The 20,100-nt window shown below is 29.9% G+C and overlaps 1 protein-coding gene across 1 annotated transcript in view; it reads right to left on the minus strand.

The window, feature by feature from the left end:
• Window positions 1–19,396, minus strand: part of LOC107457057 (very long chain fatty acid elongase 7) — a 36,625-nt gene extending 17,229 nt beyond the window's left edge. Inside the window, exons 1-4 of the mRNA XM_087165243.1 lie at window positions 19,039–19,396; window positions 16,622–16,711; window positions 6,604–6,788; window positions 25–102 (exon numbers count right to left, since the gene is read on the minus strand). Of these exons, the coding sequence (XP_087021369.1) occupies window positions 25–102; window positions 6,604–6,788; window positions 16,622–16,661 (303 nt within the window). The 5' untranslated portion in view covers window positions 16,662–16,711; window positions 19,039–19,396. The remainder of the gene's footprint in view (window positions 1–24; window positions 103–6,603; window positions 6,789–16,621; window positions 16,712–19,038) is intronic.
• Between the last annotated feature and the right edge of the window lie 704 nt (window positions 19,397–20,100).

Here is a 20,100-nt window from a genome sequence, read left to right on the forward strand (position 1 = left end):
CGTTAACAGATTGAAATAGAATACCTCTTTGAATATATTGTAATCAGGACTTTCTTTTAATCTGCAGTTCATATAGAAAAATCTGACCAGTTGAGAGGTGCCCTGAAAGATTAACAAAAGTTACTGCTGCTCTTCCATACTAAAAAGTAATAAGCACGTTTAAAAATGAACTATTTGAAAGAAATAGTTTCCCCTTTTTTTTAATCACAATTAAGGAAAAGTTCAATTTACATTATGTAAGTTACAACTGCTGTACACTACGGACGAGTAATAAATGCTTTTTAAATCGAGTAAATTTATAACAATTATACCTCCGCCTTTTAATCATAATTTGTGGAATGTTTATTTAGTATTATATTAAATTAATACAAATTAGATTAGTAAATTTACAATTGCTCAACATTGTGAAGAATTGCTGTAGTTTTTACTGCAACTTTAGGTGTATTTTTTACGGAACTGGTGTTTTAGCGATAAAATTTTTTTTAATTATGAAATCTGATGTTTTTAGTCACGTGAGCCAAATAATCAATCAAAACGATTTCTGCTGACTGAAATCATTTTCTGCAATTTTTAGTTGCTTTCGAGGTGATTAGCTTAAATTTTTGCATAATAATAACTAATTTTTACTTTATTCGCGATCGCAACGAACTGTAGGGGGCGTTGTTGTGTGAGACGAATGGACAATTACAGCATATCATAAATTTTATTATTTTCATACCTAACTTATAGGAAATTCTCTCCTGAAACCGAAAATCTGATTGTTTTTTTCGGCAAATGTTAATTTATTTAGTTATTAAACATTACAATTGCCCCAAAAGGCCTCCGTAAGTGATGCAATTAAGAACGATCCCTGATTGGTTATGACCTCACATGTGCCGAATGGAAACGTGCCGTCTCCATCCGCTAAGGCTATTTCACTTTTCTTTTAGTTTTGATATCACGTATATCGTATGAACATCCTTTGAAAATTATTTTTGTAAAAATTTTGTGAATTAAATTTACGATTTTGAGAGCGTGTGCAAAATGAAAGAAAGATTTTAAAACTTCAAACGCTGTTATTTATCACTAAAATATCTGAAGAAATGATTATTCAGCTCTTTACAGCGAATCAGCATTTCTTTTCGGCTGAAATCAGTGGTGTTAGAAAATACTATTTTACTTCACTTACTTTTAAATTAAAATAATGCTCCATTGCAGCCTAATTACTTAATTAAAATAAGTCGCAGATTGGATAGAAATAGCATACATTTAGATATAGGATGGATGATTTTATAATTCGTTGTTGCATTAAAACAAATCAGTATTTTCATAAATCTAGTCCATTGAAAAAATAGCAGTCCATCACCGTTACAATCATTGTGCTAATGTTCAAGAATTCAAAAAATGTAATTTAATGTTACTTCTTTTATTTATTTATTTATTTATTACTAGAGTTGAAGGATTTTCTTTTTAAGTAAATATTTACTAATGCAGTTTATGTCATCTTTTTTTTAATATGTATTAAATATTTAAATACACATTAACGCTTATATTTATTATTCCTTGCGTAAATAGGAATTCCGTTACAGTTAGAAATTATTTTTAAATTTATAAATTTTAATTTCTTTTTCTGCAATATAGTAATAACAAAGTATGACTATAGTTCACTGCTCTCCTTATTTTTGCAAACTATTTGTCAGTGCTTGCAATGAAGATTTCTCAAACAGTAAAATTAATACATTATACATTTTTAATTAAAATATTTAATTTAATTTAATTAAAATCTCAGATTAAGCATTCGGTATTGCCGAAAACGTATCAACATTTTCAAGAATTTAGTTCATTGAAATATATCTGACCATCATCTTGACAGTATTCTAGTTATACTTATAATTTCACTTAATTTCTCATTTATCCACAAAATTTCAGCGAATATCATTAAGCTAGAAGTTTTTGTTTCACTAAAGTTAAAGAACAATAATAGAAAATTAACTTATACAAAATGGGAAGAAATTCTAATGCACATTCTTCATTATTTATTAAATAATTAAAAGATATACAATAATGTTGATATTTTTATTCTTTGAGTAAATAGGAACTTTGCTATAGCAAAAAATTATTTTTATATGCATTTATGAAATTGAATTCCTGTTTCTGTAATAAGGAACTAAATAAATGCATATTCTTGATTTCAAATACTCTTCTAGATTAAGGCAATTAAAATAAAGTTAGTAAAATCTACTGAAATATATAATTTATTTTTCCTTTTAACTTTAAATTTTTTTGTTGAAAGAATGAATTTAAAGTTTTGCTGGAATCACAAGTTTTTTAAAAGGCTATTGCTATGCTGAAGACAATTGCATGCTTTGACTTCACGCTAGAATAAATAATTATAAAATATCAATAACTTGAGCTTTCCTACATTTTAAAATCTGAAACTATTTATTCTGCATAAAAAACTGATCCAACATTTCTTTCACTTAAGATGAAAATAAATCTTCGAAATGAATTTGAAGTATACATTAAAATCAAGATTAATATGGTTAAAAAAATGGAAAAGCGAAAGTTATTTTGTATTTATAACGCATCATTTAAACATTATAACGCATCATTACTTCAAACATTAAAATAAGCAAAAAGTATACATAAGTTCATAATTTTATATAAATTAATTTTGCAAAAAAAGTTTTTTGACAACAATTTTTATCATAAAAGTTTTAAGTTTCAATAAAAATCATTATTTTGAAACTAAAAAACGTAAAATAAAGAATGCTTACGAAACAAAAAAAGAAAAAAAATTCCAAAAATTCCTCACATTAAAATAAAAACTTTCATGTTTTTTTTATTCATAATCGGACGTAGAAAACCATTCTACAGAAAATTACCATCAAATAAGAAGAAAAATTATTTACAAGTAAAATTTTTATCATAAAAATTATATCACTTACCTGCTTCATAAATCCGGAGAATTCTAAAATGATATGTTCTTCATTTGAAAACTTTATTCTTAAATAATGTATTCATAGATTATCCCATCATTACTTTAAGATGACATACCACGCAATAAAATTTTATAATTGCAAGATCTCGATATGAATTTTAATATGTAACTTAAAACAGAATAGCTGAATTCTAGTTGAAGTTTATCATTCAAAATTGAAATATACTTTCCAGAAAAACAATAAAAAAGTATTAATACTCAGCATAAATGATGTTATTTCAAGTAATTCGGATCATTCTTTATTGTTGTTTTCGAATTACATAGATTCAGAAATATATACAACTCTATAACTATTACAGTTCTGAAATCATATTTATTTATTGGAATAAACTAAACAATGTTGACTTCACTTTAATTTGTAATGAATTGAAGACAAAAAAAAAAATGTATTTTAACGTAATACAGACTGTAATAACAGTATAGAAATTATCGGTTGCAAGTTTGTTGATAATAGAAAGGTAAAAATTATTGAGAAATTTCTTCAAATGTTGGGTGTGTTCTGTTTCTGAAAGATATACCAATGTACTGGGTCGTTTTTTCAAGTTCTGCTTTTTCCTTAGGGAAATTTTGCTTTTTGCTTGCTATTTTTGAAAATGGCTTCCGACTTTGCCAATGATTATGATGGAACTAAATGCCTGATATTTTCAGACTCCCGCTTTAGGGCGTAGTCAAGTGTTACGATCATGAATACTAGCTATGCGGGTTAACCCCGCATTTTAATCACAATTAGTAGAATGTTTATTTAATATTACGTTCAATTAATATAATATAGACTAATAAATTTTCAATTGCTTTACATTGTAAGGAATTACTGTAGTTTTTACAGCAACTTTAGATGTATTTTTTACAGAACTGGTGTTGTAACGATAAATCAAATAACTTTTTGTTGTGAAATCTGGTGGTTTTAGTCACGTGAGCCAAATAACCAATCAAACGATTTCTTCCGACCGATATCGTTTTCTACCATTTTTAGTTGTTTTCGAAGAGATTCGCTTGAAATTTTACATAATATTAACTAACTTTTGCATCATGCTAGCGATTCAGGTTAAGAATTAGTTGAGTTCGGTTGAAGCTGATAGAATTCTCCGGTTTTGAACTAAAATTTGATTTAAGAAGCTGAAAAACTTAAAAAAGAATATCGGTTGTATGAGTAGTGCTATAAAGTATAAGACTAGACTTAAGCAGACTGAATTTATCAAGTGTTCAAGAAAATTGTGCAGATTGTCAAGTGAGTTTTTATTTTTCATCTATTTTTTAATATAAATTATAAGGAATGCAATAATTTTATATACAATGAGTTAATTAAAACTTTCAGAATGATTAAATTTCTTTGCAGTAAACGAATAAGGCAATTAAACTAAAAACGCGCACAGTATATTAATTATCTTCGATATTTAATGATAACAAAAGATGTTTGTTCTCGCTATTTGTTTGAAAAATATACGTTTATTTTTTTTATGAAAATCTCTCTTTAGTTAAACTATACAAATATACGTCACTCTTAATATGTAGTGATTTTATGCGCACATACATATACATACATGTTCCTTTTCACTCCGAATTGGAGCACATGGCTTCTATCATAGTTTTCCATCTCACTCTATTTGTGGCCATATATTTTGTCTCTCTCCATGTCTTTCCTATTGTTTTCAGTTCGTTTACAATCGTCCTTTTACGTTTTTAAATTTCCAGATCAATCAGTTTCTGTTTTGTTATCCTAAGGATTTATGCATTACAAATTTTGTGGAACATTTTGATAAGCAAGATTCTTGTTAAACAGCTGTTAATAACTACTTGAAATTTGCTATTAAGTAGTTGCGTGTCATTAACGCATTAAATACATAGATGAAATATGCATATATATACATATTTGAAATGCTGAACATATATCTTTATATAATATAAGAAGAAAGTGAAATGATAACAAATAGCCAATCACAGAACACTTGCGGTTAGTAACGCACAAAACAACCAATTAAAATTGAGAACGCATGTGTGTGTAAAGGCAATAATTTTTAATAATCCAGTTTTTCCTTATTCATTTCAATGTTGTTTTGGTTGTCATCAGCATAAAATTAACAAAAGTCGTGAAGGTATTGTTTTCCTTTAAATATTTTTGTATTCCTAATTGGGTATAATATGAAAAAAGCACAACTACTTCCACTTACTAGGAATAACATTTACCTTTTAGTTTAATTAATAAACTGAGTTTTAAATATGCTTACTAAATTCATAAACTTCGGTAAAACAACAATATAAATTATTTCCAAAGGAACTAGGCTAATACAATTCCAACCTGACGAGTAGCGACTTATAACAAGACACTTCTTTTGATGCTTTTACTTGTTGCTAGAAATCAGGTTCGCAGAAAATGCTGTTTACTAGTTAAATTTAGTAGGAATAACACGATCTGTGACGTAGGCTATAGTATACCCAATTTAAAGTTATTTTCTAGTATTGCTATTATTAGCGAAAATATTAAATTATGGTTGCGAACTCATAAAATATGTTTGAACAATATAATGTTATAAGAATATAAATGTTATTTTAAAAAATGATTACTTCGAAAAATCACTTCTGTTCGCCAAGAGATCTAAATGTTTATAATACTAATAGATAGTAATATTTGGAGGTGAGAAGTAGAGGCACAAGAGTAAGCAAACAGAATTTCTTTTAGTATATATATGTTAAGTGAATAATTTTAACTTTAGTAGAAAAACTGTTTTCTGCCAAGAAAAGACAATTATGTCGAAGCTATAATCGGGATTGGTGAGCCGCAGCGAACAGGGGGCTTAGCCCCCCTAGTATAAGCTAAAAATATAGAGAAAACATGGAGAATAATGAAGATTAATGAAACGAGAAGAAGAGGAGAAGTTGTTTTCAAGATTTTTAATATATATTTTTAAATTTTCTTAAAAAATTTTTCTAAAAAAATGTTGCCATTTTTTTTGTTTTTTTCATTAATCTTTATTATTTTCCATGTTTTCTTCATATTTTTAATACTTGCGTTCTCAATCAACCGGTGTATGAAGGTGTATGAAGTTGTTTTTATTCATACTTAAGGTTGATGGAAATCTACTTTAGAGTAACCAGCTTAGTGAGGTTGTTTTTGAGGTTTACGAGTTATGTGCTTCTGAGCTTCATTCGATAATGTTGATTTTGTGGGGTGCAAATGAGGTGGAAATTGAGGTTTATTAATGAGGTTATTTTTGGGACAAAACATAGCCCCATTTTCTTTCTCAGGTGTATTTTTTTTTTTACATCTGTTAACCTCAAAACATCCTCAAAAACTTCTTATTTTTTGTAAGGGAATATATTTACTTGTAATTAGAGGGTCAGAAAAATATATAAAGGAGACACCGGTGTCCCATTTGCATCAAAGGGTTCAATAAAACCATAAATATTTCTTTAGGCTCTTGAATAGAAATATAAACGCACATACATATACATAAATAAGTAAATAAATATAGCACTATTGCCTAAGTTTTTTTTAAAAAAAGTTACATTTCTTAATTAGTTGTTTTTTCTAATCTTATTAATATACATTTTGATTCTATATTAATTTATACTCTTTGATGTTGCGTGAGAAAAACCAATTGAAAACAAGTAGTCATAATACTTACCGTCCAAGATAAATATGTGTTTAGAAGGCAGAGAAATAAATTGAATCCAATCATGAAGTTTTTCAACTGTAGACCATTCTTGTTTCTCATAAGAGAAGGACCCAAATATTTAGTGAACAAGACATACGAGACAGCGATGGAAAGTGGATAGATTGAATGACTTATTAATATGTGATCAAATACATCTGCAAGGAAACGACGTTTAAATTTACAAAGGAAGAGCAATCAAAGCAACTATCAACATAAATACACTCTATAACAAAAAAATCGAAGCACCAAGAAGGAGTTGTCTGATTGAAACGAAAATTGGTGGATAGGAAGACAATGTACAGAAAAGTAAATGATTAAAATTTCAGAACAATTGAATTATTTATTGCAGAGTTACAGTAACAAGTTCAATAAGGTGTTGACCCGCCTCTAGCCTGGATACAAGCTGCCACACGGCGTGGCATAGACCGATAAAGCTCCCGGATGGTCTCTTGCGGTATTTCCTGCCAAATTCGATCCAATTGTCGAACGAGGTCATCAACATTCCGTGCTAGATGCAATCGCCTTCCCATCATATCCCAGACATGCTAGATGGGAGAGGGATCTGGTGATCTGGCAGGCCAAGGAAGAGTTTGACAAGCTTGCAGACAGTTCATAGCAACACTTGCCGTATGTGGTCTGGCATTGTCCTGCTGAAAAACCAGCCCAGGACACTGCAAAAGGAACGGTAGCAAAACAGGTCTTAGGATGTCGTCGACGTACCGCTGTGCAGTAAGTGTACCTCTAATGACAACTAAAGGGGTCCGGCTGTCAAAGGAAATGGCACCCCAGACCATAATGCCTTGTTGAGGACCGGTGTGGCGTGCAATAGTGAAGTCAGGATCCCCCCTCTGCCCTGTGCGTCTCCAAACACGTCTTCGATGATCGTTAGGACACAGTTGGAAACGGGATTCGTCGCTAAAGATTATACGTCCCCAGTCGGCATCATTCCAGCCATATCTGTTCAAAACATTCATGCATACGAAATTTCAAAGCAATCGGATGATTGCTTCTTGGGGCGTCGATTTTTTTGTTATAGAGTGTATCTGCACAGGCATTAGTACAAACCTACAGAAGTTTTAAGGAAAAATGCTCACCATTTGATAAATAAAATCTTTTTTCCTCCCTAAATACATTATTTTACAATATGTTCACATGATTTTCTAATTTTAACTCATAAAAATTGCAGTGTTAAGCCGTTCAAAAATTTTTCGCTGGGTGCAAATGAACATGAAAATGTTCATTTGCAAAACTTTAAAAAAAAATTATTGTTATTATTATTTTTAAAGATGTTAATATACTTTTAGGGTCGATGGAATTTTTTACAAAAATTTAAAAACTGCATACATACTACTAATGTGGTCTCAGTTTCTGGTTTTATAGTCATTTTAATTGCGTTCATATTTTTTGTTATATAAATATAAAAATTTTAAGCTAATTGATGCTTGAAATGCCGCTAAAAAGTATTAAAATGGGTCTTACGTCTATCAAAATTTTTTCCAACACCCAAATTTATAAATTACTGTAAAATTTATACAATTTTAAGTAAATTGGATAATACACGATTAGACTGCCTTGGATAATACCGCCGTTTGCTAACACTTTTATAGAACACACCCCATGCGTGCTCGCGCTTATAATCATATCATTTCATTATTTGCACTTATGAACAATATTTTTTTCTTCAGTTAAGTGAGATTTTTGAACGGATCTTATTCATAAAAGCGTTGTTGATTTCTAATCTGCAATCGGCTTCTCTCTAGAAGCTAAAGAATTTATGCAATTGGAAAATATAGTCCTAACCAGGAATTTTAAAAATTCACTCGAATAACTATTAAGTGTCTCCACTTCTATGCTACGTAAGAGGCATAGAAAACGAAAATATATTTTAGTTTATGATGTGATACGTTTAGGTAAAATGCTTTTAGTCTTAAGTGTTTTTTATTATTATTTTAGGTGTTAAGGAGTAGACAAGTGTATATGCATGTTTATAAAACTGTACGTTCTTTTTAAACTTACATATTCAGACACAACCTCATCATCCTAAACATCCTCAAATTATGCAGATAATCCGAAGCAACCGAATAAGATGGCTCGGCCATATATGGAGAGGCTCTGAAGATAGCCCTGTAAAAATTGCCACCTTCAAGAACCCTCAGGGGTCACGCTCTAGAGGTAGACCACCTACTCGATGGCTCAATGACACCGAAAACGACCTCAAAGTCCTAAAACTTAAGAACTGAAGGGGAGTTGCCATGGACAGAGGGAGCTGGAGAAGGCGTGCTGTTGAGGCAGCCAAGGCCTGCAAAGGGCTGTTGCGCTCCTGAAGAAGAAGATTCAGACACAAATAAACTAAACTAAACACAGAGAAACCTCGCTGAAGCTACCACTCTCCATTCCACAGTAAAATGGTCGTTGATGGAGGTTGGTCGTTCTTAGAGGTAACCTCCATTGATTTTTCGCTGATATAAACTGCTGATAGAATTATGTGCAAAAACAATTTCACCAATTATGAATGATAAAGCTATTTTAAATAAATAAACAATAATATTTTTGTTCAAGTTTTCATTAATTTTTAATGCAATTTTTCAAGCTTTTGGAGCAGCAAAATTTTCTATTGACACAGGAAAATCAAAAGAAGTTGATAGATCATTCGTGATCGAAATGACAGCCAAAAATAAAACGCGGACAGTAGTCATCTTTGATCTCAAATAGGTTTTCATTAGTTTCATTTTTGAAAACGAATGCTCTGTAGTAGTAATAGTTACAGGAACAGAAGGAAAAAAAAATCTTAAAGCAATCACTAAATTTGGCATAGCATCAATAAAATCGTTTTTGTACTGTAAAGTTGTTTTCTATAGTATTCACTGTCTTTCTTGAAATTAAAAACCTTGATTGATTGACAGTATCCAAGTAGCGAAAGGAGTGAAGATGACAATGGCAATGTCTTCTTTTCAACCTATGAAAAGATCTATTAACATGCAAACACATGCCACAATAACTAGTTATAAAATAAGCAACCTTTTATACTGGGAACGAAATAGAACTAGAAGTGTTATTTATGAAGAGTTAAAGAATTTCTTCAAAGTGACAACAAAAAGAATGAAAAAAGAACTTGTAACATAATTATGTTAACAAGTTTTGAAATTTTGGCAGCCCTAGTTTCTAGCTGCCCTGTTCACCAAGCATGGCCCTGATCTTAAATGCAAATAATAGTAATCACTATAACATTTATGAACATGTTTTGTTTTCAATATTAATCAGTTAGGTCTTTTAATTTCGTTTTCCATACTTTCGATTTTAAAGAAGAAGCGTGCATATTTTTCAAGCGTAGAAAAGTTTCAATTTGCATTTTTTCCTTCTATTTTCCTCCCAAGAGAGACATTATGACTACACCTCCACTTGCTAATTTGTCTGTCACCGGCTTAAGGAATGGCGCATCTATAAACAGAATCGCGTTTTAGTTTGTTTAAGCTAAGAACTCCTTCCGCCGCAAAGTCTGAGGCCGTCTGGTGCTATGGAAAGAAGAATGGCGCATTTTAAGGAGGGTAGCTTCACTCTAGGACTAACGCAATAGACCGAAGAGATTCCCTTTCTCTCACCGACCTGACCCTAAACCACTCCAAAACAGGGACCCCTCACCCCTACTTGAAATAGTCATACCTCGTTACCATAGTCACTGCCACAGGTCCAGACGAATATCTGGAGGAGTTCTTATTTTAGACAAACTATACGCTTACCTGTATTTGGACGAGGAAATGTACCGCTTTGGATTCGGAAGTGCAATATCGTTTTTGTTTTGAGTCAGATTACTCAGGATGAAACCAAATACGCTGCACTGGTTTCTACTCTAGATGCTGAAGCTCTTTCGAATGTATGTGGTATAATTCTTTATCCTCTTACTACAGATAAGTGCAAAACACGTTCAGAATGCTAAACAGAATCTGAACACCAAAAAAAAAAGTTGCTAACTGAATTACAGATAGGGGACGACATGTCGAGTCAATTATTAGGCAAAGTGAAGGAACTATCAAGTGGTCAGTTACAGGATGAGTTTCTTAAAAATTTATGGTTGCAACTCAGATTCAAACTGCTTTATCTGTTTCGTCAGAACCATTAGATAAACTAGCTGAGATCACTGACAAAGTTGCGGATATTGCTTTACCTGCCGCGGTGTATGGAGCTACAGCTGCCTCTGTTGCCTCACGCCCCTGATGCATTAATTTTTGCTTCTATCATACACGTTTTCGGAATAATGCACGTAAATGTGTCCCACCTGGAATGCGTTCCATTCGCGACAGCATACTCGTGATAGGCCCAATTATTCAAATAATCAGGAAAACTAGAATCCATGATTACAGTCCTGACTTGTGGTCATGAAGATTCATTTTCTAAAACATGTCGCCTATTGACAGGAACGTTATTTAATTGATTCCAGTGCCGATATCAGTATTATTCTTAATCAAAATTTACTCATTAAGCTCACCAAATTTGAACTTTTCGCCGCTAATGATTCAAAGATAAAAACTTCGTGCCCTTGATCTAAATTTAACGCGATCTCTTAAATGGAATTTTGTTACTGCAAACATAAACACCGCCGTCATTGGTTCTGATTCTCTCAGTCATTTTATTAATCATCGATCATCATTGGATTAATCATCATAATGATTGATGTCAAAAATAAACGTTTTATGAATCCTAGACAAAATTGTCAACAAAAGGTAAACGTTTTACAGGGCAAGATTTACACACGAAAACTTTTTCCGATACCCTGAATTCGGAATATGGTGATATTTTAAGAGAATTTCCTTACCTAATGAGATCAAGAGCATTTAGTAAAAAAATGAAGCGCGATAAATTTCACCACATTGAGAGAATGTTCTAGTTCTTCAGTACACTTTTTCGTTCGTAACTTAAATTCAGAGCAGTTCTCTCCTGTCAAAGAGGGATTCCAATACATGCTTGACCAGGGCATTAGTGCGCCTTCCAAATCAGAATGGAGTTCTAATCTTCACATGGTTCCGAAAAAGACACGAATTCTTTGCGTCCATGCCTTGATTATCGGGCTCTTAACAGGCAAAGCCCAGCCGTTTTTCCACTCCGCATTTAAACAAGTTTTAATGATAATCTGAAAGTCAAAACCACTTTTACAAAACTTGATATTCAGAGATTCCTATTATCACATTCCCATTCACTCGGACGATGGACATAAAACGGCAATTACTACAAATTTCAGATTGTGCGAAGTAGATCAGAGTACCTGCCCTTGAAGCGGGCATCTCTCTCCTTCATCTGAGATTTATATAGTTGGCTGGCACTTTTGTCATAAGCAAGCAAAAAGATCGGAGTGGTGGCTGGGTATTTGTGAATAACAGTCAGATTTGTATTCTGTGAATAACAGTCAGATTTGAAGTTGGGAAGTTGCTTTTATGTTTTTCGGCTCAAATAATGCAACCCGAACTTGGATGCGTTTTATACACGAAGTTTCAAGAGCTTCGTTTCAATTAAAAGACTACTTCCTTACCCAGTTCAAGTACTGGGAAGGGGTTACTATGGCGATTTATAATATAATTCAAATAACTTTGTAAAATCTGGAATGGTTGTTTAGTTTCGTAAGATCGCGATTTAAAAGTATAACTATAAGCAAAATAAACGCGTAGTTTCAGATAAACTTAAGATTAATAATTTGGTGAGGTAATTGGCTTATGCTACCACGACCACGTTGATCATTCTTATAACCAGGCATAACAAATAAAATGTAAGTAAGTACAACAGGAAACGCAATAAATAGCTTTTTTGATTAGAGCTTTAAGCCATATCTTTAAAATACTTGAAAAAACTGTATCATCTATAGCGTATTTTAAAACACTGGCTTTCACTGAGTCCATGAGAAAATTTCATTTCTTAAATGTCTCTAAATTTAAAGTATAATAAAACAAATAAAAAACCGGGCTTTGTAATTCGTTTATAATTTTACTTATTTTAGATTCATTTTATCTTTGTATTGTTAGAGCTCACGGTATATCCGCTATTCGGTATATAGATACAGACACACACACAAATTCTAAAGACAGACACACACACAAATTCTAAATTTTATTTTATGTATAGATTATTTGTTACATTTCTCGGTGGCTTTAACTTATTAGATAAAATAAAACAGATGTTTAGTAGCTCATCCCACCAAAATAAGGACTAACTGCATTCATTGTCAACTGGAATAATGATGTTGTTCATGACAACTTGTTCTTGATAATTGAAACTTTCTGCTACTTTCTTCTTTACTTATCAATCTTTGTAATAAAAATGTACTGTATTGGTACATCTGCAATCGGCACAAAATTTACTCTAAAATACGTTGTCCCTGTATAAGAGTATATTTGGAATCTACTAAAACTAGACTTACTAACGTGATGCAGTGCTCATGCATCATTGGTGTCAGCAATAGTATTGTGACTTTTTTCGGTACTCCATAATGAAATAGTTCCATTTCTCTATTAATTTTTACTTTTCAGTGCAAAACTTTTTTTAATTGCAAGTATCGTCCATTTTAAATTATTGCTTTTCATAAAAACATGTTTTGAAAACATAACAAAAATAAACACGTTGTGTTCAAACAATCTTAGGAATATTAATTTTGGTGATGTTGTTTGCTTATGCTCACGATTGTGTTAATCATTTAGCTAACCTTGCATAACAAATAAAATATAAATAAATATAACCAAACTCGCAAATAACATCTTTATTGATTGAAGATATAATATAGCAAACATAACTGTTTATATCTTTAAAATATTTGAAAAACTGGATCGTCTATATCTTATTTTAAAACACTGACTTCTGCTAATCGAATCTGAATTTAAAATATAATTAAAAAACCAGCAATCGGGCTACTTAATTTGTTTACAATTTAACTCATTTAGATTCAATTTGAATTTCACATTCTTGAAGCTTACAATATGTCTTCAATCCGGATTACGCACAGTCAGACGAACATACACAGAAATTATTTATTTTATTATATATAGAGATTATTTATTGCCCTTCTCGATGAATTTACGTTATTAGATTAATAAAAACTAATTTTTTACAATTTTTGCACAACTGCATTATTTAGTATTATCCGGCAAATTCAGGTCGGGATTACCGAGGGTGTCCAAGAGGTCGTGGATTCAAGCCCGGCCGGCCGAAGACTCTAGTAAAATGGTGACTGATGCAAGTTAAATCTGTCGAGTCGCAAAGTTCTCCATGTTCCCATAACAAATCAATACCTCTGGGGGCACTGAATTGGAGATTGATTGTTCCTTGATTCAGGTCTGAATTACGATCTGTGGATGATTGAATGGATGTATGAATGGGCCCGCCCTATAAACGGGGGTGAAATATGGGTGTGGCAGAAGTCGAATTCTTGGCCATAGATGGCGCCACCGGAAAAACAAGAACAATTTCACCAGAACTATCAGACGCAACAACAAAATACGGCAAAATAGTGTTTCTTGATAACAACTTCGCAACTCATGATATTGAAAATTAACCACAAACAAGCTATTTACTCCTGTACTTAAATCTTCCAGGGGCCGTAACAAATCTATAAGAGCATTGTTGTCAATAATATGGCGAATTTTTACGGTTTCGTGTAACGAATAAGATCATTTTCTCAATCAATTTAGCTTTTTAGTACACAGCTTCTTTTTCTTTATTTCAATTAGTACTTAATATCAAAAATAATTAAGCATCATTAACACTAATGTAAGTTTATTGCTTTTTAATGTTCTCTTTTACGAATTAGTGCCATTTTTACTTAATACCGTCAATATTTACCTTTTATTGCTTTCTCTTCAACGAATTAGTACAATTTTTTCCTTGATTTTGCTTTTCTGTTCAAAAATTCTTGTTTTTTATTAAAATTACTGATGATTTTAAATTATTTAGTTTCATAAAAACCCGTTTTAAAAGCATAACTATAAAATGAAATAAGCACTTGGTTTCCGATAACTTTAAAAATATTAATCAGGTGACGTAGTCTGCTTATGCTAGCACGATCACGTTGATCTTTCGAATAACCATAACAAATAATTAAGTGTTGCAAAACGCATTCCAAACAAATTTTTTGATTAGAGCTTTAAGCTAACAATCACCACTGGTCTTTAAAATATTTTACAAAACTGAATCGTCCATGGCTTATTTTGAAACAATAGCTTCCTCTAAGCTTATGAAGAAATTCTATTTCTTAAATGCCTCTGAATTTAAAAGTCTGATTAAAAATCGAAAATCAGGCTTCGTAAAATGTTATCAATTGTACTTCACTTTGAATTTCGTATTCTTAGAGTTTACCATTTACCAGCCATTCGGTATACATACACACACACAAATTCTTTATTTTAATTTATATAAAGATTTAAACTTTTATTTTAATTATATTTGCACTTATTTTTCCCCATACGGGTATCTAGACGTGCAAACCTAAATAATAGATTTGATAATGGTAAATTAATAATGAATGATTACTGAAAAGACAAAATTGGGAAACATTTAGTAAAATTGAAATTAAGATTAAAATAAAACATTGTCAAATTGTGAAAAAAGTTGTTAAAATTAACAGTTTAATTGAGTTAAAAATTGAAAGCGACGCATTTATTGACGATATAAAGTAGCAAACAGACAAAAATATCAAATATAATAGAACAAAAAAATTTTTTAAAAAATATTATAAAGGATAACAATATCGGATATAATAAAGGATAACAATATAATATTATAAAGATAACAATATAAGATATTTTAAAGGATAACAGTAAATCTGTATTCAATCTGCGGATTTGTTATTTTTAATTTACTTCCATTTACGCTCTTGGTTTTTATTATGTAGTTTTTATAAATCTTTTTCCCATCAAGAATTGAAAATTGATAAAGTGGCGTATTGGCTATCTAAAATAACATACAGACTAAAATGTCAGATACAATAGAATAAATGAATTTTCAAAAATATTATAATATAGGGTATTATATAAGGATAACAATAAATCTTTATCTACTCTAAGGATTTGATATTTTTAAGTTTATTTTCATTTAGGCTATTGGCTTTATGCAGCTGCTATAAATCTTTATCACATCAGGAATTGAAAATTGAAAGCGAGACGTTTACTAACTATTTAAAGTAACAGACAGACTACAATGTCAGATACAATAGAATAAACTAATTTTTTAAAATAATCCAATTCGTTGAAAAAATTTTCAAATTCAAGATGAAACTAGGAGCCAAATTGCAGAAGTTTATTATTCTGTATTTTTTTGATTAACAACTCACAATTATTTCCTTTGATAATATTTGAGAAACATTTTACAAAGTATTCTCACTTTAATTTACATATTTTACTTAGAGTTGTATACTTAATTAAAAAAATTATATATTAAATTACATCTGTCTATATAATTCGAGCAAAATAGCTAAATACTTTTCTGAGATTTATAATTTATTGCTGAATTTCTTATTTTCCTGAAATATCTGGTGTTAATAAGTCAGAAATTGTATTTAATTTTCGAATTATGTACTAATGGTGATTGATTAAACTGGAAAATGGTTATTTGCCGATTTGGACTAAGAAAAGCTTTTTATATAATTTATTTAAATAAAAAGAAGCAATAGACGCATTGTTATGTTTTTTTTAAAAAATTTTGTGCTTTAAAATCAAATTTCAATTTGTTTAAATTAATCATAATTTTTTAACTGTATTTAAATTTATAATTATTATATTATAAATTTGAACTATAATTACTCAAATTTACAATTCAAATTTATAATTATTCAAATTTATTATTATAATTCAAATTTATAATTATTTATAAATTTATAGCTACTAATTACAAATTTATAATATCTTTTTCTGAGTCATAAAATAAAAACGCACCTTAAACTCAAATAGAACTACATAAAAACATTTGACTCAAAATAGATTAGCCATATGAAATAAAAAAGAAAAACAATACGAACTATGATCAAAAAGAAATTCATAGATTACTCCAGTAGCCATTTTTCTTTTTGTCAAATTGATTTCTTCTATTCATTAAAAGTTTTGGATTCCTAGAATCAAATATAAGAGTAAAAGTATACAGATTCAATTAAATATTACACTAAAAATAACTATGTAATCTTATTTTAATATAGCTGCATTAACAATAACTTGGTAATAAATTTAGAATGCTTTAAATACCATGCTTATTTAAAGATATCAAACTTAAACATTCTGAGAGTAAACAAATAAAACTAGTGTTGTGTATTATACGTGTATAACATCAAATAAAGCATTTTAAGTTATAATTGCATGCCTCCTGCTTATTATTCTCAATTATTGTAATATGTATCAAATATTCTAAATTAAATTTTTAGACAGAAATAATTTTAAAAAATTGTAATTTTTTTTTGGTTGTTTAAATTTGGAAATGTTAAGTTCGGAAAATATAAAATGTAAGAATCTGGGGGAGGGTAGCTTTATATATTAATTTTAGTAAGACACAATTAAAGAAAAAGAAACTCAGTCTTGCTAAAATAAGCAAAAAATTGCAAGACACATCTGAAATTCGGAAAATGCGATTAAAAAAAATGAGTTACCAGAAAGGTTGTGCTTCTGAATATATGAAAAATGTGCTCTTCTGAATATAAATTTAATATTTTGAATGTTTGCAACATATTTGTCACTGTTTAAGTGAATCAAATCATTTTTGCACTGATTAAAAAAAGAGAAAAAAACTTATGTTCAAATAAAGATAGTTCCAAGCAAAAATTAAATTTTTATAATTATTCAAAAGAACTCATTTCTTAATTTAAAAACGACCGTATAACATTCGTTTTTACCACGTTTATATCAACTTGTCTTTGTGTATGTCTATCTTTGTGTATGTTCGGGTGGAATTTTGTAATCGTTTTTAAACTAACTTTCCGACTAACTACAGACTTCAAATTTGGCACATAGTTCAGAATTGGATGACAATGCGTGAAAATGAAGAGAAAAAAGACATACAAAGTAAAATAAAATTAAAATTAACGAAAAATTAATATTTTCGCGATTGTCTTTTGTTGTCGATTCGATTATTTCAAATTAGTGTCACATGTCAGTTAAAAAGTTTTGTGTACAGTGAGTGAAAAAATTAAGATTTTGGAAGTGAGTACAAAAATAAAAATAAAAAATAAAAATAATATTTTTAAAAACCACGTTTTTGTAGTGGAGAATAATAATTAAAAAACAAAAATTTGAAAAACGAAAAACGTGGGGCGCATGAAATACATAACATTACATATACACATACGTATACACATTTTCTTTCTCATACACATGCACAACCACATACACATATACATTCACATACACACGCATATACACAATCATATTCCACTCGCACATCCGCATTCAGATACAATTACAGATATACATACACATATTCTCATGAGCACACATACCGTTACTGTTATGTATTTCATGCGCCCCACGTTTTTCGTTTTTCAAATTTTTGTTTTTAAATTATTATTCTCCACCACAAAAACGTGGTTTTTAAAAATATTATTTTAAATTTTTATTTTTTTTAATAATTTTACACTGTGTGATATTAAACGATAAAATACAATAGTTGAAAAGAATTGCACGAGTACCTCCCAAAAAATAAAAATTTAAAAACTTTATTTTTTTTCTTAAAAAAAAAAAAAAAGAAAACTTTTGTGACGAAGAAAGCAATTATTCATAATTTGAGTCTTATCTTAGTTTCTGATCGAATCTGATTATCATTCTCAAGAGTTTTTCTTTTTCTCTTTTTTTTTCTTATCACGAATATTTTCTGACTTCATTTTTGACACAAAAATCACAAAAAGACAATAACTGAGGCCGGTGATTCAGGAAATGTTTAAAAAGTAAAAAATTATTAAATGGAGATACGAAGATTGGTGATTAGTATAAACACAAATTTTGAAGATTACTATTTATTGTTTACCAGCAATACATATAATGATTACGAATTATTTATTTCATTTCACAAATATTACTTTGTTTGCATAATAAAGAACATAAAATTACTTTTAATGTAAATGATGTCTTTAGTGCTCATTGAATTCGCACTCTTTTATTAAAAACTCCGGTTAACGAGGATATGATTATTTTATATAGATAATCGATTTGCGCTTATTAAAGAAAATAAAAATCAACAAAATCGTTCTAGTTCTCAGGTTTTAATCTAACAATTATTTTATGGACCTCATTTAAGCGATGTCCTCCGTGTGTCATCTTGCTGAAGTTAAACTCTTTGAAGTATTAAAAATATCAACAATATTTATTATTAAATACTTCCTTTATTTATAAATAAATACAATATTTTAAATGTAAAATGTAATAAACTGCAATAATTTTTCAGATTTCAACTTACCCCGGCTTCCTTATGAAAAATTGCAGCTGTCTCGCTCACATAACCAATTGAAAAAAAAAATCGTTTTTTTCTTGAATCCAAAATACTTTTCAGTTTATTTATGTTTTTTTTTCTTCAATAAACTGATTAGTTTGGAACATGAATTACGATACTCACAACCGAAAGTAGACAGAAGTAAGGAAGACAAAATTATATCTTTCTTTCGGGCGTAAGTTAAAATGCATAACTGTAACGCAACATAATTTTTTATATACGTTGTTCCTTGTTTATCGCCGCAGAAGATTTTGATGGATTTTTAATTACGGAAGATTCGTTGACTGTCATTTGCTTCCGATTGCAAAATCAAGTAATTTATTGTGTTTAGAAAACTTTTTCCCTAAATGAAGCAAAATTTCTGTACGTGTTATAAAATATGACAGCATGATATCTTTACAATGCGCAAAAAAAAAAAAGAAGGAACACGCTGAATAACTTTGGATTTAACGATTGGAACTTCATTTTCTAGGTCACAATCTTAATGGTTCAGGGTAATGACCTTAAATACGATATTTAATTAGTGTGGGTGATACATTAAATAACGAAACGAGCCTTTTCTGAATAAACATACCTTTTATTCGATGCATTTGGATTTTTGTCACCCTAAATATAGGAGGTAGACACAATCTGGGTAATATGGTTCCAATAGTTTGGTCAGGAGAGCGGTCCAAAGTTTGAACCCCTTACTGTTATTTTTTTGTTGTTGTTGTTGCGTATTTCGCTATATCTAGATAAATTTTTAAGCGAATTAAAAAAAATTTCGCACGTAACTGTAAAATTTCGTTTATCCAAAGATATTTCCCTGCAAAAAGTAACATTGAATAGTAAGATAAACTATTTGTTACAGCATTTTAAAGAATGCAATTTTACATTACAAAATAAAAAAAAAATTGAGTAAAATAGGTCGAATAGTTCCTGAGAAACTTAATACGATTTTTTTGAAATTCAATTTCTCAGGAACTATTTGACCGATTACGCTCAAATTTTGTATCTGAAGCGTAAAATTATATTCTCTAAAATAATTCA

This window comes from Parasteatoda tepidariorum, chromosome 1, assembly GCF_982258835.1.
Source record: "Parasteatoda tepidariorum strain Cologne lab strain chromosome 1, Ptep-v5.0, whole genome shotgun sequence".
Lineage (NCBI taxonomy): Eukaryota > Metazoa > Arthropoda > Arachnida > Araneae > Theridiidae > Parasteatoda > Parasteatoda tepidariorum.